Raw genomic sequence first — 27351 nt, 5'->3', positions numbered from 1 at the left:
TAACACGTGGAGTGATTATAATCTGTTGTTAATTTAGGCACAAGAATATAGATTGTGCTATTGATTATCAAGAAAATCACTCTTCCTATAATTTTTAATATTATTCTCCTATCTGCTATTATCTTCTACGAATTTGTCCATTATAGTTAACGCAATTAATTCATTTTCGTACAGACGAAGGGGCTGTCGGTAAAAGAGATGACAAACGACAAAGCGAACGTCTGAACTTTAATGTATTCAGTGCCTTCTGTTTTCGCAAAGGAGACGGGCAACGAAAAAGAATCGGGGAAAGGAGAATGGGGGATAGGGATGCGGTACACTGACGCTGAATTGAATTTTTTTTTTCAATTCATTCCACTTCCCACAAGCGAGACGTTCAAGCTCGATGAGTATCTGTGCGCGACAGCGGCGCCTATTCGCAGTAAATTCTCATTATTTTTAAATTGGAAATGAGAAGAGCACGCGGCGGGTGTGGTTAAGAGCACCTTCGCCGCCGTGGAGAAAGAGGAAAAAAAAGTGGAAGTCCGGCAGTGTATTATTCCAGACCGATGCCTATTCCGAAGGTGGAGGAGTCGCAGAAATTAATTTAATTACGTAGCTGATGTCAATAACAGTCATCGTTCTCCGTTTAAACGGGGGTCCATGGATATCCGCTAAGGATTCTGAATATTCTTAATCATATTTCGTTTTCCATGCAAATTACCCGAACGAAATTATATTAACGAACAATTTCTCTATTATCCAATTGCACGTAATGCAGGTATTTTACGAAAGAATTGATTCGATTACAAATAAAAACCTTATCGATTATCACAAAACAAAGATCGTCGTCTGCATACCAAATAATATAAATAACATATGCATACCCCTATTCGTCAAACTCACTGTCGCGAACGACAGTGTCAAATCAAACATATTTTCCATTTGATATATTAAGCACGATATATGGTAATGCATAAAACAACAGAAACCATTCATTCGTAACAACTTCTAACTACTCACCCCCATTTTTCCATTCGTCATCAACTAAAACTCCCTCAAAGATCTTTCAAAAAACCGACCAAAGAAACCACTCCACTGAAAACTTTTGCAGTCCACTGTACCATCCACGTTGAACGCAAGAAACGTCGTTAACCGTGTCCCTCGTTAACTTCTTTCAAATCGATCGACACCGTTTCGAGGGCGGCTGCTAAGCGGCCAATATCGGCGGTGCTACGTGTCCACGCGACGTCTCGTCGCAGGAAGAAGAATCTCTGCAATCCAACGAAGGAATCGGGAATCGGGCGGCAGCCATCGAATTGGCTGGCAAGGAACGGATAAAGACCGGATCGCTCGGCGATCCGTCTTAGGCGTGGGCCAATAAAATGTAAATGCGCGGCAATTCGCGCCCGATATCGAGGGGCCACCGATTCGGATAGTTTTCCGTTTGCTCGCGCAGCCCCCCTCCTGTAACAGTGAATAAGTGGCGAAAACGAATCTCGCGGAGCCCCGGGTTCTGTGCGCCGAACGGGGCCCGCAGGCTCCGCCGTCATTTGCGTGAGTAACGGCGGCCCGTAGAAGTTAGGGTAGCGAGACGAGTAATTTATAGTCAATAATTCTTGGCGAGGCAATTTTCGCATCGAGCGCGAACGTTTCCTCCGGAACCGAGAAGGAGAAATAGGAGGAGGCGAGGGCGGTGCCGTAGAGGCGGCAGGAAATGAGGCGGAATGTTAAATAGCTACCGTGCCTTCCTCTCTGGCCTGTCATCTCAGGTAGCCTTTAAACTGCACGCGGGGAATTATTCCCCGTCACGGGTGCCTATTTTCTCGATATAACCGATACATTCCGGGGACTTGACAATTATCCTCTCCGGCTTTTTTGCCATCGTCCTCTCTGCATCCACCATGAGTCCTCACCTCTCTCGAATTTGTACCCTTGGCGAAGTGTTCGTAGGCGTAGGGAGTTTTATTTCTGGGAATAGAATTTTGTCTTGTTATTATATTACGTGTAGTAGAATGTGTTAGTGCAATCTTAGTGGATTTAGACTATTAAGGTAAGGGAGAAGATTTTGCGAATGTTTGTCTTGATTCACTGGATGGCTCACTCATGATTCACTAGCGAAATTAGGCTTTTAACTCATCGACGGCTAGTTAAATTCTAACGTAACAAGTCTCGTGTCAACCCTTGAAAGTGTAATTCACACGAGTTTACTACTGAGGAGACGCGGGCGTGAGAGCTACTCCCGAGAATTACTCTCGGGAGTAATTCTCATTTGGACAAGCAGCATCACTCTAAATTACGCAAACTCAGCTCTTACATACAATCACGTAAACTAACGCTTTTCGCGTAAACATTAAAGCTTTATTACTTCTGCAACGGCTCTACAGTTTCTGTAATACAATCACAGCAACGCAAAATAATAGTTTTTCTTAGAACGAAAATAACGAAATATTATAAACAGAAATCTCCATCAAATTTCCACAAAGGAAAGAACAAAAATTTCCCATCGTACATTTAACTTTTTGTTCTTAGGAGGCAACTCTGAGTAATCACTCTGATACAATGAAATTAAACGATTTGACATTCAATATTAAATTTCGAATAATATAATAATAATACGGTATGTTCAAATAAAACAGTTCTGTCCTTTAACTCGCGTATTATTACTCTTCACGCCAGTGTAAAACATCAAAATTTCATTATTATTTCAGATGAATATTGAAAATCAAAGAACCATCGAGTATGAAAAGTTAACGATTCATTCTTCCAAGCCAGGATTTAGATTTCTTTCAGCGCGCCGAATTTATAAGAAACAGAAACATCACGTTCAAATAACGTCGCGTTGCTCTCCAAAGCCGTGGCTGTTATGTGCATTTTCATAAAATAGATCCCAATGTAACCAGAATACTGTGTTTACTTAGTTTTGTTACGTATCGTGTATCGAATAATAGAGGATGGAGAAAAACTGCGAATGCAGCGAACAAGCACTCCCAAGGCGGCGCGGTACGGTCCTCTTCCCGCAGCGCTTTCGTATTTTTATTTGCTAGTCGGCGCTCCACTTACGTGGAAAGTTTAACCCCGGTATGGGGAGGTGAAGATTACCCGGGGCAACATAAACCGATACCAACGGCATAAAGGTGTGCAGTCGATATTAGATATCAAGGCGTCCTACCTTGGCTTTCATCCGCCATCGAGTGTCCCACCGAGAGCTATCAGACTGATAGAATATGTTTGACGCTACCGCGCGACACTATCCCAGGCCCTATATCGGCGCGCCCCTCCAACGCGATTACCATATGTCTACCACCTTATTTAAAATAGCTTTTATCGCGGGCTTAACTTACATCCTGAATTTCGCCCCGAGATATTCCCGCTGCCGCTGCTGCCTGTGCTCGCGCGTGGTATAGAAGAATCTTCCGTCTTCTTTTCTTTCTCATTGCGAATGTAAAATGGAAGAAGGACAGGACGAGATAACGAACTAATGTTTGACGTCGGCGCGTCCCGTCGTTAATGCCGCAAGGCCCCGGGAAGTGGTGGAAGAATGAAACGAGATACAGATGTTCGTGAATTCGCTGCAGATTCTTAAATTCGGTGGAAGTTATTTAATTAACGGTGATTGGAAGTTTGATGTTATCTTGGTAAGCAAGTATTAATTTAGCAGAGTTGCTGATATTTATTGGATAAACGAAGTTTGTAAGTGTGTTAAGTATAGGGTTTGAAGATACTTGCGAGCGATTGAAGTTGGGTGCTGTTCCATTGTCAGAGTAAATTTCTTGAGATTGTAAATTTAAAGAATGGAGTATTGTTAAAAATGTTCAATGGAACTGAGAATTTTATTAGTACTTCAGCTTCGGTTTTTCAGTTGAGAGCTATAGTTAAAAAGAATAGTTCAGTGTCATTTTCATGAATTTTGTGGACAATATAACGTATGCGTAAATGAACTGAAACATAATCAAAGAAATTTGAAGCGCATCGAAGAATAGGACCAAGGATAGCTCTGAATTCAGTGAATCAGCCCGCAGTCTGGTTAGGCAGTCGAAGCCTATTGTAGTGTTCAGGGTTTTTCTTTTGAAACCAAACATGAAGCAAGACAGACCTAACCTATCATTTCCCTGTTCATAATAACAATTATCTGCCGGCGAAAGGATAGCAAGAGGACACGGGCGAGCCAGCGAAAATAATGATTGAAAATAACAGGAATCATATAAACGTGCAATCATGCAACGTCGAAGCATACCGGGGGTTGTCGGAAATGATCACAGATTTCAGGGCAGTGTGATCATCTGGCTCGAAGACAAGCATTACGCTAATGATGTCCATTATGCCCAGATTATAGAATTATAACGCTGTTGAAATAAATTATCCGTCCTGCCGCCGCCATTTTTCAAGCCATAATCTAGCTTACGTCAGTGCATAGAAATTTGACCACATAAATAGGTGTATCGTGCAACGTATGTCAGCATTTTGTTGAAATTCTATGCTGTGAATTACAGTGCCGTGGAACTACACTTTTTAAAGAAGTATATTAATTCTATATAAAATATTGATTTATTGATGCTTATATTTAAATGCACTTGCCTATGCCTATGAATAATCGATAGTGAAGAAATTTTATAGTTAATTTTTAACTAGATCCTGTTTTATACACTTTCACTAGGCATTTTTATTTCTACAGTAAAATTATTTGGTACAAATTAAATATAATTGAAAATGATTTTAAATGACTTGACTTATGTGCAACAATCTACCTTAGTAACATGTATCAATTGTTCTTTCTACAGGAAGAGTGTTAAAGCTTCAAAGATCACATACAGGTGTCGCTGAATGCTACTTTAAAGTATATCCATGAACTGAAATCCAAAAGGATTTTTTGTAACTATAAAATATTGATACATTTTAAACTATTCGGTGAACTTAACATGAACAATATATAATAGTACTCTGAATATAAAATATCTTCTAATAAAAAAGTATAACTATTTACATGTCATTTGAAAACCAAAATAAATGCCTCAATTCACAATTTATATTATAAAAATTTATTTACAGTTAGAGATAGAATTCTTTTTATTTTATTTATTACCGAGATTCCTATAATATGATAATATTACTGAAGATTTACGAATTGTATTGTAATTTAAAATTCACGTTAAATAAACAATAACTCAAGTTTACAATAAAACACGAAGAATCTCATACACATGTACTAGAATGATAAAAAAAATTAATTGCCCATCAGTATTCATACCTGCAGAGTATCATAACAGACCACCGACGTTTATGCAAATTCACATTTTTACGGGCTAATTTCATAACCGAGAATTCAACCGAAACTTATGATGCCTATTATTAGTTGTATTCTGTAAAAAAGAGGACATCATTGCCATTTTTACTGTATCATCATATAATTTTCAAGGAAAGTCCCCCAAACCAAAAATTCTACCTTCAATAAAACTTAAGATCCTAGAACCTGTTAAATTGTTCGACCATAAAATATGTTAATTAAAAAATAAATATAGTCTCCTCCTAAGAAGAACAAACATATTCCTACAAAGCACTTCTTCCACTAATACAATTATTAATAATATAAAAAAATGTGAAAAAAGATATTTTAAAAAATTCCAGTCCCCGATACGGTTTGAAGTCCCCGCGTTTCGCAATTACAACGTAAACAATGGCAGCCTTGACACGTTAAAACGATTATTTATTCCCTCGGCAAGCCAATAGTTAACGGAGGCCGATTATTTCAAAACTCCGTTCGGTCAATATTTACTCAATTAAGTCGAGCAAAAGCGCAGAGACTGAGGAGAGAACAGGCGACCATTGTCGTTGACCGCGCGGCGCGTCTATGACTATAGTCTAACGCGAATGTTGTTCAGAAAACGGCGGCTGGAGACTATTCATCCGTGATTCCTATGATTTTCGCGACGAAATTCACCGGCGTAAAATGTCAGGGGCCGGGAACAAAGAAATTGAAAACTTAAGTTAGTTACCCGGCGCGGCGTGTACATTTTTGTTTTTTCAAATGATCACGCAATTTCGCCGCACGCCATCGGCTGCGCCCCTCCGCCATATTACCCGGACCAATTCCCTTCCACCGAATTTCTTTCTTTTTTCATCGGCCGACCGTCACGGGCGTTTCGCGTTGTGTGTACAACAGAATTTATATTCGCGCTAGGAGCGCGGCGCACAATGGCCCGTGACCGTTCGACCCGAACGGAAATATTCGACGGTGATAATCGATTACCGCGAATGAAAGACGAGAAATCATCGGCGGCCAGTAGGGTGCATTCGTGACGCTCCGGTTAAAAGGGCACCGGCGAGATCCAGCCTAACGGATAAATACCAAAGGCTTACCGTTCACCGCTCAATTCAGTCGGAATTCAAGCAAACAACGTCAAACTGAATATCACAAATCGAAAATCCTTCGCATTTTCTTGCACTTCGCATCTGAAGAAGGAAATTCAATGTTTGCATTTACATTGAAACTAGAAACTGCGACTCGAAAACTACGTTTTTCTCGATAATAAAATACCAATATTCCAGTTTACCTGAAATCCTACATCTTCTGTAGGTATACTACCCGAGCTGTCACTATTTGTAAATCAATGTTTGTCAGACTCAAATAAGAATTCGTAATCTACCTATAACTCACTAAATCAACCTTGCAAGAAACTAGAATCGATAGAGTAAACATATGCCCAGTACCCTAAAAGGATTGGCAACCTGCGTTACAAACATTTAAAATAATCCTGCATAGATTCTCACAGGTTAACAGCCCAGAATTATATCTAAAAACTAAATAACCCGAAGAAATTCTCGATCCAACGGCAGCAAACAACTAGACGGACCCTGTAAACAATCTCGGGGGTTGATTCGCCGCCAGAAGCGTGAATAAAAAGCTGAACAATTTAGGGTACCGCTCCGCAGGAGATGACGGGAAGCGAAAGAAAATCGTCGAAAGGAAGTGAGCGATTAAGTGTAGCACAGTGAGAAGTACCCGCGTAAGTACCTCGGTACGAGTCGGGACTGCGTTGAAGTTGGGACGAAGCCGAGCGGAATGGAGTAGAGGTGAGCACACCGGACACGTAGAAACGAGCCGGGCCGCCCCTTCTGCATCTACTTTCGTGTTTACACGTATCCCGGAGGCCATAAATAAACCGGTACGGTGCCGGACACGGTCGCCCGAGCACGGGAAAACTTGACTAATTGCGAGAAACCTCCCTGACATCGCTGCCTGTTCCTTTCCGTCGAGTTATCCTTCGTTGGGGTGTTCCCTCCCGTGACATTCGGGCTTCTCCACCTCTACCTCCTCCCGTTCCGCGCGCCAATCTTCGTCCCGTCCTTTCCCCCGTAATGCACACTATGACACATTCCGCGGTTTTTCGTCGGCCGTTCATCATCCCGAGACTAATCTCTTCTACTTGAGCTCCGCTGACGCGTCGTTTGTCTTCCTTTTGCCCGTAACCTGCGCGTTACACGGCACCCGACTCCACGTATGGAAGTTTCACCGGTGGACATGTGCGGCTGCCCCCTCGAAAAGCTTCCAATCGATTTTTCCGTGATTCTTTCTGTTTAGAAAATTCTATCCTACTTTCTTTCCTTGTTTCTTTCTCTTTGAGAAAGTTTAAGAAACTCTTTATCCTAATTTTCGTGAAACTGTCGTATCTTATTATGTACCGATAGAGATGATCTACTGTTTCTCTTGGCAACGTCTTTTAACTCCTTTAATTCCTTTTCTTCTTATCTTATTTCAATGGAGTTATAGAAAATAATGAATTATTGTTATTAAATCATTGAATACTTCGTACCTTGATATAGAAAAAAAATGTATTAAAATTTTAATGTTGAGTAACGATTAAAATATGTTTTTTACATTCAGATTAAAAGAGACCGAAATTAGAAGCTAGTAAGCTTAGCTGTCTAATAGCTTTTAGTAGAATCCTCGTTCCGCGATAATCTAGTGCTTAGCGATTTTTGTCGGGTAGTGTACCTGCGGATCGCGTGTTCGTCTTGTATTATTATACAAGCATCGTAGAGAAATAAATAAGCACTTGTGCCACTGACGGGGAGTTACAAGACGCGTCCGATCATCGAAATAGCTAATTAATCACGCACGCTTCTTAAGACGGCGTTGCGTGAACGCCCAACATTCTGTAGATGACTGTTGTAATAACGTCGGCGGCACAAAGAACCCATTGTGTTGAACGGCGATCCTTTGTGGGGCACCGATTAATCTTCTTTTTCAGCAACCGGCTTTCTTGTCACCGAGTCAACCAGCGAGTTGATTGGCAGCCGACAGGTAAGAGTTTTGAAGCAGCTGTGCGCCGCGTTGCTGAAATTGTTCATTATACCTGCCGCGGAATACATAATACACTTTCGCGGCTGGAAAAAGGAAAATAGAGGCCGCGGGGTTATTGCGCAACACGGACAATAATTTTTCGTGACGGGTTAACCGACCGTGCACGAAAATCCCGTTTTATTATCGACAAAGAAACGATATTCGTTATTAGGCTACGGATCTCTATTGCAGTTTAATTGTTTCTGCAGGCATATTCTACAAAAACAGAAAATGAAATACAAATTCTAAATTATAAAGGTGCTTCGGAAGGTAAGAATGAGATAGGAATCATGATAAATCGTCATTTTGTAATGCTTTTCACGCTCGGATAATTTGCAAATAGAATCAGACCGGGGTACTTACATGTAATATAATACAATACGAAAGTAATATTGTAAACTCGAGTGCCACGATACATTTGAAAATGGACTAAAATTGTCTGAATTTACAGTTACGGAAATAAGTTGCCAAGAAAAAGCATGGTGCTTTCGAATTAAAAGAGATTACTTTTACTATCCAATTTACTTATTAAATAACGGATGGTGTCAAAGAAATAAATAAACAATCACAATTTAATTCATCTTTGTAAACAAGTTAACAACCTGTTCGGTAGAGATTTACAGTTTGTTTGGTTAAATGCTTTTTGCCAAGAGCAGAGAGAATGCTTGTTGTTACAACAACCTTTGGGAATCCACGTCTGTATACAGAGGACGATGTGTTTGGTCAGTAAAACAAGAATCGATTTGTAGGTTAATTTTCGAGGAATCAGGGTTACAAAATGGCGAAAGCCTCTGGCCTGGTAATCTCGTTTTGCGCGTGTAATTGCTTCTTAATCGCGCGCGACCAATCAGCCTGACAGTGTTGTGCCACCTAATTCGTTTACAGGCCGTAGTTGAACCGGTTTCCATCTCACCCTTCCGTTTCCCCTTCTTTCCCACATGACATGGGACCAGATTACTTCATTCCTTTTCCACTTTCCGGATATCTCACGGTTCGACCTAATTCTAACCAAGTTGCCGACACCGGTACACAATACTATTCGGCTTAGCAAACATTCTTCATCATTGTCAATACGACTTGTCAACGATAAATGGCAGACAATTTATCGCGAGCCGTTAATGATGTCATTGCGTGTACTTCTTGAGTGAATACTAAAAGATCGTATTACTTTATTGTCAATATATAGGTTGATAGTACTTGTTTTAACAATAATCTTTGTAATTCATAGGATTTTACTAAATTCAATGTAACCAATTTTTAAAGTAGTAATGAAGAGAAAATTAATGAATGAACTAAATCTAAAAATTGGAATTTATATAAATATCTTACAGTTGATTGTTAATCACGAAATCTACGTTAAAGAATTTCTTTTATCTTTTACTAGGCAATCCCACAACTGATACCGTTCTCAAAGATAATTCCGTGAGTAGATACGCAAAGTATTAAGTTCGCACATAGCAGATATAATTATGAAATCTATATTTATAATGTAATAAAACAGCTTAAACAACACTTAGGTACTATTGCTGGATCACACCCGATTACACGTTGATAAATCTGCAAAGATAAAGTTTAAGATAAAGCTGTAACTTAGTTTGAAACTTCGAATTTCGAAAAGAAAAGTAAAATCATTATTTAATTTCAGTTTTCGTAAAACACTTTCCGCCGAGAGGGATGTTTCACAGAAATACATTTAAAACAAGCGTAACACAAATCTCGCGAAATAAAGCTAACAATGAAGAACAAAGAGCACGTGCATTTCTTTGTTCCTATGCATTTGACTGGTTGCATTCAACATAAACAATTACAGAATAGGATACGCCACTGGCCAGTATCTGCATGATTATCTTTTAATACAAACTAGGCAAGAACATTCTAAACTGATCAAACATGATCACATTATCGTTCCCACAGAGGTTTCTATTATAAAGCTGACTCCTTTATCGAACAGAATAGGAGCGTTTGTCGAGCTAATATAAACCAATATCTCATTCGAAGGACTATTTCATTAACCCCAGCCGGTGTACCCACATGTTCTTGACAGTGGCAGTGAACGAATTAAATATGCGGCGACTTTGAAACGTTTCTTCATTCGTATTTATTGCCGGGTAACGAGACAAACGAAGATTTATCGCGCGAGCGACGAGGAAGGAATCCGTTAACGATCGAGGGGACGAAAATCGGAGAACATAATTTAAATTATATCAATTGGGGGAAAGACAATTTGCAAACTGCGATCCAATTTAGCTGACGTTTAATCACGCCCTGCAAGTCAAAGATATAATTCAACGGAGCGCTCCTCCAGAAACACTGTTTGCGCCCACGCTTCTGCCCCGCTTGCCCCGGTTGCCCCGAGGCTGTAAAAGTAAATCGACTTTATCCCTGTTGCAGGCACGACCCTTAACCGATTTGTCTGGTCGTGGAGAATTTTAACAACGCCGGTCCACGGGACTACCAGCCAAATCTCCGCGTTTTCTTCGCCTTACGTGTCTGCCCGTCCGGCTACAACCCTATCCACAACGTTTTAATCAGCATATTAATGCTATATTACGAATTTTACAAATTTCAACCTTCAACTCACTTAACAGCTGGATCGGAATCCACACAGTAGCGTGAGAATCGAATTTTTCCGTCGTTCACTGTGACAAGGGGTGTTCATGAATTGAAATTTTCAACAGAACTTGACACACATTTAAGGGACGTGTTAAAAGAAACTTTAAAAAATCATATTACAATATATTTTATATATTATATATTATATTTTTCATGGTATTGTAATTAGATAATACTCGAACGTTATATTCAAAGTTTAACAAGATAACTGACGAAGATTGTTACGCTATAGTAGCGTTGTAATAATAAAATTGAACTTCTATTTAACCCCAATTTGTATTAGCTACTTCACGAAATATTGTTTTACTTTAACCTCCCGCGGCTCGACAAGCTTGGAAACTCCATCACATCGAAACCAACAAAAACGAGTATAAGCTATGTCATACAAAATGAACGCGTACTCGGTCTAAAAACCTGACGCGTTTACTTACTACTAAACTAACAAACTCATTTCTTGAAAAAGAGGATCGCATCAGCCGTCGCGTCGGGTAGCTAAAGTGAATAGATCCGTCGAAAAGCTTCCCGTTAATCGGCGCGCGATAAAGTCGAGCGGCCGGCGATCGTAGGAAAAATGTAAGCAGCAAAGTGGAACCGGTTCCCCGGGTAGCGAGACAGAAACCATTGAATTTTCTGGCGCCAACTAATTCGTTTGGAGCACCCCGTGGCTCGCCGACGCGCCGCGCCGCCGGAAGGAAGCTCTTGACAAGCCACTCGCTCTGTCTTCGCCGCGACTTTCTTCTTGCATTCACGGACAAGATCTTACATGCCGCCCCTGCACGGCCACTTACACGCGAGTAATCGACGGATATTGACAGACAGGAAGCGATGCTCGACGAAAAAGAAACGCCGCCGACGTGATCTAACGACCACTTGTAACGCGTAACAAATTGTGCCGGCCACGTTTCCTATATTAATCTTCGGGCCCCGAATAGAATGGATCACGTGGCGCTGCCAGTGGATTTCCGAGAACTCATGGTCAAGTATAATGAAAGTACTTAATAGGAAATCCGGTTCGAAACTCCACTTGTAATTAACAGATAACCTGGCTGTGGATGTATGTATATGGAAATCCACATTTTTCTGGTCAAGTATTCCGCGTCAGCAAGTTGAAAAGGACAAAAATTCCATTTGCTGAATTAATAGTTCTGTTTCGCTGAAGGTCTCGTTTAATTAATAAGGGAAAACGTGAAATTTCGATTTAAATATCTGGAATGCGTGCATAAATAATCGTGATTTATGGACAACGCGGATAAGGTTAATTATTGCTCCAATGGACACCTGCGTAAGGTGAATTGAGAACATAAAAAAAGTTTTGTAAGAGGTTTTAAAGAGGGAATACATTCGTGAACTTCTTTCTCGAGGTAGGTGTTCGTTATGTACAATGTAACACGAAAGAAGTCAAAGTTAGTATTAGAAAGTTTAATGAAGAATAAATTGGAGCAGCAAAGCTTTAAAACATAGAAATTTCCTATTTCCCCTGAAAAATTCGATGTAACGTATTCCACGAATCAAAAGTTCAGTATTGGTATTTAATTTAAATGTATCAGCATTTCACTTTAGTCGTGTTAACTTTAGTGATTAGTAATTTAAATGAAATAGGTGTGTATCGAAGAATAAGGCAACCGATTCAATTTGCGTTTTTGTGTTTACATTTTCCGGAGACTTCTCGAACGCCCCGTGTGTACACCGGGTGGTCAAATCGATTAGATTTAAGAGATTTTTCCACGGGGTTACCTCCGGTGTTCGGTTTAGAAATTCACAGTAACGCGCGGGAACGAGTCTGACCAGTCATGAATACATTATCCTTTCTAACGAGGTGAATAGGTGAAGTAGAGACGGAGTCGCAGCAGTCTGTCCATAAATCACTCAAAGAGCGAGCAAGATCACCCTCCGAGTCGGAGGCTCTGGCCCGACGGAACACACGACGCCGCTCGAACACTCTTGCGTCGGTTTCCGTTTTTTGTCGAGTCCTATCCTTGCGGGGAAGTGCTCTTTTATCCGACTGTAAAATTGCCAGCCATGTTTCATCCTACGATCTTACCACTCATTCTAGGAATATCCTGTTCTGCGCCCAAAAACCCATTAAATGTCTAGTCGGAAGCGTTGACGCGATGAACGTCCTGATTCAGGACCTTGCTGCAGTGCTAAAACGTGTCTGTGAAGTGGGCAGCGGGTCTTAGTTTGACTGTACGACTTAGATTGTGTCGAGAAATGGGAAACGCGTAGATAAGTCATGATTTTGTTATAATAGGCATTTTTAAAGAAAAGGAAAATTGTTATAATACGATGATATTTTTAAAAGAAAAGTTTCAAAAGAAATGTAATATAAATGTGAAAAAAGTATGATAATAATCATGAAAGTAGTATAATAAAATATAATAGTATAAGAACTATGAGAGTAGTAGTAAATACGTTTCGGTTTAATAGTATCGAAGAACATTATGTATAAATAATAAAAATAAGAATTCTTAATTTATGTAATTAAAAATAGACGTGGTGTTAAAAGAAGATGGGAAGAAATTATTTATGCCTTAATATAAATAAACCATGATTATACCACGCTTTCCGTGAGACTATTTTTTAAATCGCTGCAGTCATAAAAATAATGTTAGAAGGTAAAGTTAAATAAAATCGAACACGATTGATGAAAATATTTTAAACGGTTTATCTATACTGGCACCTACACATTTATTTTTATATTTCAAATCTATTTTCCGATGTCATAAATGCTTGAGAAAACATTTGCTATTGTTTTCCAACTTTTCTGGATTCGAAATTCTATAAAAAGTGTTTACCCTTTTATTAGATATAAAAAAAGCATAATCGATTGTTTCAATGATCTAGAACGCAATTATTGCACAGGAAGAATGTGATTACTCCTCTCAAAAAGGTAATAAATAGAACAAATTAAAGAAAAATATCTAATAATTCTATTTCGAAAGTTCAGTTTCAGAAATAATTTATTGAAAACTGTAGCGTAAGCGCGAATGAGTAATCAGCACGATATATTATTTATTTTCACTGATTATAATACAGGTCTATACACACAGCACTAAAAACTTCTATAAAAATCAGACAGCTTCGGTAACTAGTTGTCATCGATATTGAGTGAAAATACTGGAAACTTGATACCTAATTATTTACATTAATATTTCAAATTTAATTTTCAACCAAACAAAAACTCGAACGAATTAGAATTGCCCATCGCATAGACCGACTGCCTTTTCTAATTTTGAAAGTTGCTTCTTCAACAAAGGGTATCGGTGATCAGAACACTTGCTCAAGGAAACATAGTACGAACAACTTGCATAATTTGTCGTTTTTTCATTTCTCATCGCTGGGAGCATGTAAAACCACTCATTTCGAAAACGGGTATACAGTCGTGTATGTCTAAATGTAACGTAAGTGATCGACAGTTCACCGAAATATGAAATCGATATTATGATTCATAAAAGAACTGGTTCTGCACTGTGTAATTTCTTGTTTAACAACTTTTGCTCCGATCATTTCTCTCTTATTCGAGGTCCAAAACAAAAACACGAGCATGAGGAAGTACTTATTAAAAACACTGTATCCCGACACTCCTTTCCTCGTACGTCTCACCGGCGTCTTAAATGAATTTTTATTTATATATCCTTCCCGAGGTACTGAGTGCGAAAATATATACCTTTGCGTATATTTGCATACAACGAAGAATTTATGACAGCAAAATGAGCATTGATCGGGAATAAAGTGTAAACAAGTATGCCTCACCGATCACGTTTCTATATTTTGTTCATAAACATAAAGTAGAGGACGTACGGGGCAAATATTTTCCTTCAAATGTTGATGAAAAACAAGATATGTCATAATTATGTAAAAGTAATGCCGTACTATATTTCAAGAAGAATTTTGCCGCCTCGTGCACGGTTCTTTCGATATATGCGTAACGAACACCAGTACACCAACTACTTTTCCTACAATCGTCGAAATGTTTTATGCAATACGTATAATTTACAACTGTATCTCAGGATCAAAATAGTTGTAAATTGTGAAATAAGGATACTTTTCAGTGAAATTGTTTACGACACAAACTTAATCGAAATGAAAGATTGAAAGGAGGTAAAATATGAACTTAATTAATATCTACTTTTGCTTACAATTACGATTTATCGGATTGATCTATCGGCTTTGAATGATTATTTCAGAAAATGTTGACAGAAAAAATTACTTACCTTGGAATTCGTAAGTAGATAATTTGAATGCCAATTATCTATTCGCTTATCACCACGTAATTGTTTGAAGTTGATAGTTACTCGTGCATCATTAAAATTTATTGTTGTTACGTTAAGTTCAAGGTAATCATACTACTTTTTTGCTTTATTGTTGTTGTTTGCTTTTTTGCATAAAGTGCAAACAAAAACTTTTAGTGTAAATAATAATAAAAATCAATGCACAGAAAATTACGTTCGTCGAACTCATGTAAACAAAAGTGAATGAGGTTCTTTTTATAGCCAACCACGAAAAATTTAACAATTAGTTTCGAACAGAAACAGACGCATTCAGATTTTGTAACTGATTGTCGTATAAAATTGGCTATAATACCCACCGTGTACATGTTGAATTAAAATTTTACAAAAAATACAACCTACTATCCTTGAATTGAACAGCAAACAATTTTTGTTACAGAAATAAGTTAGAAGAAGGTACAAAAATGTATCTCGATACGAAATATGTTCTCATATATTTCACTTTAATAGGGTATCAAAGAGCACTACGTAATGAAGAACAATAATAATAGAATTAACAAGTCAAAATACTTAGGTCTCATTGTGCATTCCAAGACGAAAAATAATATAATAAAAAATACAAAATTCAGATCGAAGTAAAAACTAACCGCTGCACATCTAATAAATAACCAGAGGTCTGTTGTTTTCGCAAATAAAAGGATTGTCCCGATATTTAGTATGTTTTTGATGATGATAATAATAATAATAATAATAATAATAATAATAATAATAATAATGTTATTAATGATAATAATAAAAATAATAATAATAATCATACATGTATACATATTTATATACATATACACCTCGTATACAATAAAATAAATCTATTTACAACTGAATGTCCCGCAGTAATTCTTTTCTTTTCTGTCCATTACTTCTCGCCTACATAACGTTGTTACTTAGAGGAACCCGCAATGCTACGGAAATTATCGATCGTTTACTAAAACTTTGGTTACGCAAAAATATAGACACGATATAGTCGCCACCTAGTCGGAAATCTGTTTTCTCGATCGTCACAGTACACGCGTCCTACTATCACTAAGCTCCGCCGTCGCGTCGAAAAATGATCTTTCATTTATAGACTCTTATACCCTACATATCTATGAACAAATGTACAGTAATTACAATGAGGAATAGCGATAGATAGTTAAATTCATAAATACTACACATAGACTGATTGCATTACATTAATTCGAATGGCTCGCAATTACGGAGAGGGAATGCGTGCGCTTGCGCGCTCGTGATTACACCGTCGAACGTGTACCGCCATATTGCGCGGGCCCCGAAATCAGAAAACACGTGAAGAACTTGGATCAAAAAGTTTACACAGCACTACAATCTTGATAATCGTTTTTCATCGTCTCCGCAGAAATTTCTTTCAGTCACTTCTTTTTAACCCTTTGCGGACGGGACGGTTCGAGACCAACCATACCCTGGAGCGAGCCGCTGACGCGATAGTCGTTTGAAATTGCCAACGCACACTTCTGCCTACACACTATTATCGTTCATAGCACTTCAAGATGCCAAATTCTGGACATACGTACAGGCAGAGATTCTTCACAGGATAAATAAAATGTTCTTTCGGTTCTATCAATTGTGTTCGCGGGACGTATTTATGGGTTCATCGCCCATAGCAATGTGTTTGCCTGGGACACATATACGAGTCGTTCTGCTCTATCAGTTATTCTCGCTGAACGCATATATATATATATAAGTTTATCGGCCAGATTGATGGTGTATACAGGACGCACATATGCGGCCGTTGTCCGCAAAGGGTTAAACGCGTCCGCCGCCATTTTGTTGACCACCAAGCGCTGGTGTCGCTAGCTTTAAAAGAAATGCATCGCACGTCCGTTACAGTCACGATCGGATGACTCGACAATAGAAAGAAAGGCACGAATTTGTAAAAAGAGATCAATAAACGCTAACAAACGCAGTTCCTTTGTCCATTAATTCCACAGTTGGTTCACGTGCAATCTATTTATCCTCTAAACGAGTTGCGTCGTAGTCCAAACGCTCGAGTGCCGCGTCAATGGCGGCAGAAACGTTCAAATAAATTCTGTCCGCGTTACTTTCAAAACAATCACGGCGCTTTCTCGTCTGTTATTCCAACCGAAAGAAAAATGAGAAAAAAGGGGAAAAAATAACCGAAAACGAATCGTTCCGTTCTTCCAAAATCGTTCCAACGCACGGGAACCGTTAAAAGCAACCGTAGTTTTTAATCGTCGCCTTTCGAACAAGACTCCGTCATTGCGCGTGTTATCGGTAAATTCTAAAAGTCACGCATACACATACAGATTTCATATAGTATATATACACATACGATAACTCTCTGGTAGCGGAAGCACATGTCTCTCACTCGCACACGTTTACCTTTCTCACTCGGAAATCACAGTTGAACATTGGTTTTTCAACGTTACCCGTGGCACACGTTTAATTTCCTCCGAAAATAAGTAACGCTTTCGGCCGCGACGCGGACAAGAATGATTTTTAATCGAGGAATTATCGGCCGGGCGAAAATTCATTAGACCGGAGGGAGGAAAAATCCGCATGGGCGTCGATGGGCGTGGAAACGCACGGATTTGCGGGCGAAAATTACAGCCGGAGGGCAGGTGGGCGTCGGGAAATTTGAACCGCGAGGCAAACAGAGCAAGCCACGCGGCATAATATTAAGATTAAGCACTCGGGGAAGCGCCGTAACGCCGCGATTATACGAAGGAGCCTGTTAAACGCGCGTCGACGGTTCATAATTACGCGGGTCGGCCATTAGGATTTTTCTTTTAACGCGTGGCGTGTTCTTTTCAGATCCCCGTACTTTTTTCCCCGACCAAGCGGTGTGCGCTTCGTTACCCTCATGCGGGAAATCACAGTTAAACGCTTGATACAATAATACTTTGCGATCCCTTTGGGATTTCTTACCGGATAAAGCCTCCGGATGCGAACGATTTTTGCGGATAACCGCGTACAATCACGGGTATTATCCGGTTACACGTGGTATTGAAATGATTAAGGTCATCGGCAGATTGTAGACGTGCGTGCAGACACGGATTTCTTTGAACTGTTCCGTTGTAAGATGGAAATTTGAAGCGAGATTTGACTTTTCCGTCGATGCTTTTAAAAATGAACAATGAGATAGGTGGATTGTTGAATTTTTCTTGTGATTTTTGTTCCGTATCACACGGAATGCTTCAAAATTAACTTTTCGTTGAGAACATGCGTGTCGAAGATATTTTTCAGAGTTTAGTTATGTTAGATGATTTGAATTCCACGATAATTTTTCATTTTGTAAATACTCCATTAGTCAAAATTGAACAGTTCAATACACAACAACGAAAATTCAGATAATATTGAAAATATTACCCCTATACTCAATCACTAACCGGATAAGAATAACCATATTACCCGTGTAACCGGTGACTATTCGCTCCATACAGAACTCTACTTTATAGATCGTGAATGTAAAAAGTGAACACGCCGATGTCTAGATCGCAGATTTTTATGCAAATACAAATTTTTACGAGCCAATTTACAAAAATGATCGTTGAATAAAAATTTATCTTTTCTGTCACGGGTTTCATTATTGCGATAATAATGTAAAAACCGTTTTAAATTTCAGTTAAATTATTTTACTACGTTACATACGTTTGCAAATACTGTAAGTGCATAAAATCCGCGGTTTAACGATGACACAAAGATATCAACGAGGTATAAAATAAACGCACGTGCTCACCTTTCTCTTCGACTTTTCTCAATACGATTATTTACAAGTCTCAGCCTTCGCGTCGTAACGGATCCAAGGAAAGGAAGAAAAAAGGGGGAAAATAAACTCGATGGAGCAATTTGATATGACACGATTGGAGAAAAAAGATCGAAGTATCGGAGAATCGCATAATTGTATTCGTACGTTACCGCGGATAGCATCGAGCAACCAATTTATTCGTCTAATGAGATTACGATGAGGTTACCTTAGCAATAATACTTGTTCGCTCTCGAATTCCGTTATTCTCGGTTCTCATATTCCCATATCAAACACTCCATTACTTCATATTCAAACATGGATCACAGTTAAACGGTTTATAGCACTGTCCAACAAATTTTCACTTTTTCTTTTACGTTATCTGACGTTCGCCAGGCGATTCTTCTAGACTTTTCTATGCTGAATATGAATTTAAAAACTATACCTTACCACTCTTAGTTTTCGAGAGATTTAATTTGAAAAAATAGTATAGGGTTCTAAACATAAAATTTACTTTCGTCAATTACAAATGTAAACAAAAATATGCCAATACCAGGAGCAAATCGATTCCAGGGATCAAATACCTATAAAACCAAGAGAAAAAGGCACTAAAATATACATAACATTACTTCTCTCAGCTTTCACAGTTTCAACGTTTAACGGGCAAACTGTTGTCAAACTTACAAGTCTCCTTTCCTTTTGGAAATCACTTTTCCCTAAAACCAAAGATAACAAAGCAGGCGCACTTCCCGATTCGCGTTCAGCCCGAAGAAACCCTCAAAGAATCGTCCGGCGAGTATCGCGGATCAGACCGATCCGCGTCGGACAGTGGTAGTTATCTACGTGTCCAATCATGCGCAAGATTCACGATCGTGGTACTCATTGCGGCATGCCGGACGCGGCGCCGAGCCGCGGAGCCCCGTACAGAGAGTACGGCGAGAAATACGGTGGTAGACCGGCGGCGGTGTGGGGGTGGGGCGGCGGAAGCGGTAAACCGAGCGACGATAAAGACGGCGGTAACAACGGCGAGGGTTTCCCGTAGGGGTGATAACGCGCGGTCGCGAGCGGGCTCAAAGGCGGCGTCGGATAAGTTCTGGAGAACAAAGGATGGGTCGGCGGCAATCCGACGGACGGCGACAGCAGCGAGAGCGCGGCCGCGGACGGATCTGTCGCGGCGGCGCCGCTGCTCGACATGCTGGTGTGGCTCCTCAGGTGTTGCAACAGCTCTTCGGACGTTGAGAACCTCTTGCCGCAGTAAGCAGTGTCGCCAGCTATCCAATTGCAGACGTAGGGAAGCTGCGAGGCAGCAGCCAATGCGGCCAATTGCGCGTGAGCATAGGCGGCGACGCCGAGCGCGCCGTACGGCGTTGTGCCAGGCTTGTGATCGCATTGCGCGCAACCCGCCGGACAGGTGCCAGTGGCGCCGGCAGCGTTCGAAGCTAGCTTCCCGTTGGCGACCGCGCTAGCTGAGTTAGCCAACAGATGCGAGTTCAATTGGCAACCAGTGCAATAGGGGTCTCGGCAAACCGGCATCAACGCGTCGGGTCCCGAGGTGCCCTTCAATCGGGCGTAGCTCAGATAAGGATTCCCGGCGACCAGGCCGTTTTTCAAGGCCGCGTGATGCTGAGATACCAAAGAACTGGCCATCACGTCCACGGGTAACTGAGGGCTGTAGCCTAGATAGCTGGACGTTGAACTGGCTAAACTGACTCCGGGCTTAAAGGTGCCCAGTGGTAGATCCTTGATGGACGGATCCGTCATTGCTAAGACCCCCGCTGGACTATAGGAAGGTTTCGATTGTAAAGATGGACTGCTCACCACCGTCGGTTGAGACGTACTCGATTCAAGCTGAGACGATGATAGATTAGCTCCCGATGTCCTGGACGCTGGTGATTCCCGGGCCACGTCACCATTCGGCGTCGCCGTTTTCCGACCTTGTGGCGTGACTGCGCGAACTGACGAGGCGCTCTGATTACTCGGGCATCGTTTATTACCGCTACCAGGTGTTCTCGATCGTCCTGACGTCGAGTGACTAGATGCTGACCTCTGCTCGTCTGGGCTGGACGCTTTCTCGCGCCCCAAACAGGACTCGTACGGCTTGAAATTGGTCCTGCTCGATTCTGTCGACGTCGGCGCGACAGCCGGCGACGATTTCTCGCGTGATTGATCAGACGACTTCGACGATTTGTTGCTCGACGGTTTGTCCAACGAGCCCAGCAGAGATTTATTGGACGGCGTGTCGGCTCCTATTTGGCTGCAGGTCTGAGCGAGCAGGGCGAGCGGACTCTTCTTCGCATCCAACTGAAATCAAAATATCAGGAAATTAAAGGAGAATCCTTGCTTTATATTTCTTTTGTGTGACAGGATAATTGTTAATATAAATATTACTTTCAATATTTTTAACATTGCATATAAATGTTTAATCCAGGCTTCGAATAAATCGAAAATATCAAACACGACAATGGTAAAAATGATATTTCGTAATATCTTTAGTTACATTTTCACTGAAAAAAGTATATCGGAAGAAAACTGTTAATTAAAAATGAAATCCTTTCAGCTCGAATTTCAAAACCTGGAAAACCAAAATATTCCGTATCGACAGCCCGTAATGCTCCATTTGAAGCATATTACTCCAAAAATCCCTGGCAACCGAAATCCTATAATCTCAGCGTTTCGAACAATGCAATTAACGTCGCTAAATGTTCATATATCATCACGCATGCCCGTTAAATCGCGAACGCCGAAACGCGAATAAAATATACCCCGTCGTGATAAAATCAGGAAACTTATTCGCAACATTCTAAGCCGAACGGAAAAGCCGTCCCACAATTAGTATCACAATCGTATTCGAATAATTTCCCGTCGACGCGTCTTCAATTAGCCGTAACCAACGTAACGAAACGTTGAAAAAAATTCCGCCGGCAGAATTATCGCTTCTCATCTTTCGAGCGTATCCTATAACATTCCCCGTGTCCGATATGGTAAATTTATTTGCAATGAATTTCAAGCTACGATAGGGAGCCTTGTTAAACGGCCGCCGTCGGTAACCGAACGAACGAGCATTTAACGGGTCTCTATTACAATCGGCGCTCGGTGGTTGCATATATTGAAACCGATCTAATAAAACGTTCCGGGGGGATGTATAATCGTTTCTGACGATTACGCAAATCTTACGATCACGCGATAAAAGGTAAGTAACGACCGCGAAGATGAAAAATGCTGAGACACCATCGTAATTAATACATAGTAGCGTTCCTTCTCGTTGTATAGTGGCTTTCGCGGTAGAATTTAATATTGACGCGGCTGATCGAGCATTCTCGCTTCGAAGTAGCTGATCGGAGAAGGAAAGAAAGAGAGGAAAGGTAAGAGAGAGGGAGATGATGTAGTTCGTATAATTAGCGTATAGAGGAACAATATTTCTCGCGGCAGATACGTCCGTCGAACAGATGTTCGATGTAATTAAAATACAACGTTCGCGCGACTAACCCCGGCCCGTTTACGGTCGCTTCTGCTAATGGCGCGACGCCGACAGATATTAATGCCGCGAATTGCAACAGGCTATTACGAAATTACGGTTAAACCTGCACGTTAATTGCCACCGCGGAAAGTTAACGGAACGTTCCGACATAATATTTTAATCCGTTAATGCTGTCCCACGGCCTTCCTTCCGTCGTTGCGACGAAACTTTTATCGCGACAGGGAATGATAGAGTTTCTCGTGTGGAGAGTGCTTCTTTTTTTTCTTTTTCACCATTTTCGTCGTCGAATTCGTAAAATTTGAATCGTTTAAATGATTTCAAAGGATCGAAAGAGTTTGAAAGGACATTCTTTGACGTAGGAATTTAGTTCGCATTGAATTTGAGATTGACACGATAATCGATGGCGGTTTGTTACTGAATTGATAATGGGCCATTGAGATTTTAAGAATACTCCGGATTTTAAATGCTCATTTTAACTGATAAATCCGGAATTATCTCTTCCGGATAGTAGATTCGTCCTGTTTTCAAAAGTCAGCGGATTAATCGAACAGTTTATTTTTAGTTTTAATTAGTCATGTATTCGATTGAAGAGGCGGCGGTATTTGACAACGAAGTTTCATTTAGCGAGCTACATTTGAATCCTGAAATATTTTTAGTGATCAGCAGAAATCGTTGAAGAAAACAACGATATTTTGAGAAACGTAAAGTACATTGCATATTCGAAATATATTTTCTACTTTTGTGTAGATAAAATGATATCTTTTATTTGAGTAAAAACAGTGTGTATAAGATTATCAATTCTTATTTCTGTCATGGAAACAAGCTTTTCTATTTAAAAACCATTAAAAATTAGGTACACGTGTGAAAAATGAAATTTGGTACTCCAAAATATTAACTTGCAATTTCAGTTACTTTCAACGAACAGAACCATTAGCATTAAACTTCAAATTATTAATCCGTTACTTCCATCATATGTGCTTTTAACTGCTCCCCCTTTTTCATTTTATTCTATTTTTAAGATATTATCTCATTAATAAGACAATGAATTAAACATTGACGTGCAGATATTTTGACTACATCATGTAACGAAACCTTACAGAATTTAATCTACCAATGCAGCAGGTGTTTCACCGGCGCATCAACAAAATACTCCGTTTTCGTAACAAGATGTTTGATAACAGTGTCAATTACTTGTTGCTTTATGCTCGTGATACCAATCGAAACACTACGCATGCTCTCGCCCGTGCACTAAAGGGGATGCACGGGAATACCCCGAGCGAATTACATACTTGTTTCATAAACCGTGCAACACACGGTATATGGTTCATTATCTTGTATCACCGTTTCAGCGATCCTTTCTGGTTAGGTTATACCATAATTGATATCTAACGATTATTTTCTACACCTTACTCATCGATACTTTTATGAAGCTGCTTGATAGTCCTTGACTTCCTTTAATAAAAATAATATTAAAATAATAAAAATAATTTTTAATAGACAAAGATTTCTCATTTAGTAATGCTGATTTTAATCAAACTCATTTATATACTTAGGATCATTTTCACCAACATGTTGATCTTTTCTTATCTACTTTTTACCTACTTTTATAAGACTGTAAAGTATATCTACTGAACGATAAAAGAAACTGTTAAAAAAGTCACTTCGAACTGGAGAAATAAATGTTTAAAATTCATCTTGTTGTTTCTACGCCTAATTCACTTTTACAGGAAACATTTACTTGAAAAAATAAATCGTTTATTCAGAAAACAGATTCTTGCGATTTCATAGAAAAAGAACAGTTCCTTGTTGCAATTTTCAGGTAACGAAATTTGTCTGTATATTATACGTAATTGAATATTTTATTTGCTTCAACGCGATGAACAATAAAAACAATTCTTCCTTAAAGCAGCTCGATACTTCACAAGTTTACGAAATTGGAGTACAAGAACGGAAAATGTAATAATTTAAAAAATCCATTTTACCCGTTCAATTGCGGTTAAAAGATAATGTTCCTTGCACAATACGATACGCTCTACGATCTCACGAAAATTTCATTGAAATCAGAATTTCCATGTTGAAATGCGTTCTCCGATAGCATAGCATAAATGCTCAGAATATGGCTCACGTAAGCCAAAGTAAAATAGAGCGTGTACACTGCTGGAAATATTTATTGCATCACGCAAATCCGCATATTGTTAGCGTCTACAATTTTCTTAGCTATTTCATCGGCGAAGCTATCCAGCTCACGTTCGCCTTGATACAAAGCTGAACATTGTTACCATAAATTACTTTTCAAATCGGCTCCTTTTCCACGTCTGTTAAAGTTCAAACAATTCTCTCCGAGATATCTTCATCCTTCAATTTCTCACGTATTTTTTTTTCAAATAGCCCCCTTATCAATATATGACAGCACTTTTTTCGAAGAATCAACTTCATAATCAAACGATCAAATTGCATGACACAACATTTGAAAATAGTGCAACGACGTGAGTCATTGCCTTCATCGGTAATACACACTGAATGCCTATCTACTAAGAACGCAATATCACAATGTCAATATTAAGTGAAGCTTTAAGAATTGAAATGTTAAATATTTGAGTGACGCAATAAATATTTCCAATGTAGCGTGCGTCTCGTATCATGATAAATGTGTTAATGTTATTTCAAGTATTCCTTGCATTGCGATAAAGCTATTTTACTAAAAAAAAAACAATTTTTTAAAACGAAAAACGATAAAATATTTTATAAAGCGTATATTTGCAGTAAACGAATATTTGCAAGAACGAACGTGAAAACGGTGTAAAAAGGGTCGCGGGCTGAACTTTCATTCGATTTTAGCGTGAACGCGCCCCTTCCATTTGCGTCTATCCTCGCAGCATTGTATTACCGAATCGCCTTTTGATTTACAACACTCGTTAATCAGCGTACGTTCGAGCACAAACCGTTGCCAGCACTCGCTGTCCTCAAAATAGTTTACAGGAGTTAAAGCGTAAGACGTGAAATGCATTCCCGTCGAGATTAACGAAACGCCGACAGCCGCAATTAATGGGACCGTCGAAACGATTGTCCTTCACGGTATTTATTTCATATTGGGATTAATAGCGGCCCGATAGCGAACATTTCATCGCACTGACATCGTGACATCAAAGTTTCATTGTTCCGGATTTCACGCGGTAATTTTAACAAATCGATCCGAAATTATTTCCACTCTATATTCATCTTTGATTTGTTCACAAAATTATGTTTAAAATAAATGTCAAGTTTTTAAAGAAAATTGTCATTTATTCAGTGATATTTGTTGTGTTCAGAGCTACTACTCCAAAATATTTAACACCCATTACAATGTACAGGAAAAATTATTCAAAGTATACAATTTTGTAATTGTTAGTTCATCACTGTTACTCAGTTATATTTGTCAATCATAACTATATCAATTTCAAAGATCCACATTTTTCGAACGATAAAAATCATTTCTGAATACATAAATAATCGAATACTTTGAACCAGTAGTAAAATCAGGTATGCGCTTAGAACGTTACCGACGGTGACCGAAGTTTCAAAAGCGGCAGCTCCAAAAATAAAAGTAACTACCCTTAATCAACAGCAACCCAGCTTCTCCTATATAAATTACACTTTACAAAACATACGGAACATATCGATAAAATATTTGAATTGGGTAGGTAGTGTTTAATATGTCGGCCACATTAAACTATATATGTTTTTATATATCGGCCGCAGTGTCACTATACTCGCAGAAGATGAAACAAAAAGGAAAAATGGGAACACGAAGGATACCAAAAACACAACACTAACCGTAGTAGGCAGAGGTGTAAGGTATTCCGGACGGAGGTACTGATTCGCGCTGGAAGTGAGCATCGTAGAAAAGATGTGATTCGCGCCTCCCTCTTCGCACAATTTTTCCCCTTTTCCAACGGAACCAAAACACTGTGATCACACGCGACAGCCCGCCGAGGACCGGGCGAGAACGGCAATTAAAAAATAAATCCCTCGACGAGATCCCGCGGTTACACTTTTCTTTTCTTCTTCTTATTCTTCTTCTTCTTCTTCTTCTTATTCTTCTTATTCTGCTTTTTCTTTTCTTCTCCCTTTTTCAATTTGTCTCCTTATATCCGTAGTGACGAGACGAGCAAGTCGCACGTGAACGAAGCCATTTAGCGGCTTTCAGGTGCGTTTCTTTCTCGCACACACAATTCCTTCTCAACGTGCCGGGAGCACAATGCACGGGAACGTCGTTGCAGCGGATGAAAAAAGGGCAGTACACGATACGCATTACACAACACATACACATACACCTACACTTAAGTTCACGCGGCCGACTTCAAATCGCGACTGACTGAGGATCGTGTGGTACTGTTCCGCCGGCAGGGCCGTCCCATGCACTCCCTCCACCGCAACGCGACGATGAACGTTCAGCTGACTCACCCCGCCATGCCGCGCCGCGCCACGATTCGCGGCGAAGCTCACCCCTTCGAAACTCGGTCGGTACATTCTACGGTAGCTTCTTTTAATTAGTACTGCTAGATTATTTGGTAAATAGTTGAGAATATAAGGTAATTGATAGCGTGAAAGTTGTTTGGTAGAGAGGGGTACAGGTTATTCGAGCAAGTACCTTCTTTGTTGTTGTGGAAATGAGTTTAAAAGTGGATTAATTTTCTTGAATCTTATTTAGTGTAGAATGACTGAGATTGCTCAAAATTTTCATTAATTCTTGCTTTTCTTTCATTCGTTGTGTATCTTTTAACACGTTGAATGCCGCACGATTTCATAGAGCAAAATCTATAAAATGGAGAAAATATAATATTAAATCATCTGATTGAATTGCGTTATTATTATTGCACCTTCATCTAGCTGAATGTCACCGCATTAAGTAGCATTAATTATAATATAGAAATCTTTTCAAATAATCATAGTA

At 39.6% G+C, this 27351-nt stretch overlaps 1 protein-coding gene across 1 annotated transcript; it reads right to left on the bottom strand.

Moving 5' to 3' along the window:
* Window positions 1–15644: 15644 nt before the first annotated feature.
* On the bottom strand, window positions 15645–26808 carry LOC116430946 (zinc finger protein Elbow). Its single transcript, XM_031985708.2, has 2 exons — window positions 26232–26808; window positions 15645–21241 (listed from the first exon to the last, which is right to left on the bottom strand). The coding sequence occupies exons 1-2, from the start codon at window positions 26292–26294 to the stop codon at window positions 19820–19822; spliced, it is 1485 nt and encodes a 494-aa protein (XP_031841568.1). The 5' UTR covers window positions 26295–26808; the 3' UTR covers window positions 15645–19819.
* Window positions 26809–27351: the final 543 nt, after the last annotated feature.

The sequence above is a fragment of the Nomia melanderi genome, chromosome 5 (genome assembly GCF_051020985.1).
Source record: "Nomia melanderi isolate GNS246 chromosome 5, iyNomMela1, whole genome shotgun sequence".
Taxonomy (NCBI): domain Eukaryota; kingdom Metazoa; phylum Arthropoda; class Insecta; order Hymenoptera; family Halictidae; genus Nomia; species Nomia melanderi.
This window is presented reverse-complemented; position numbering and strand designations above follow the sequence as displayed.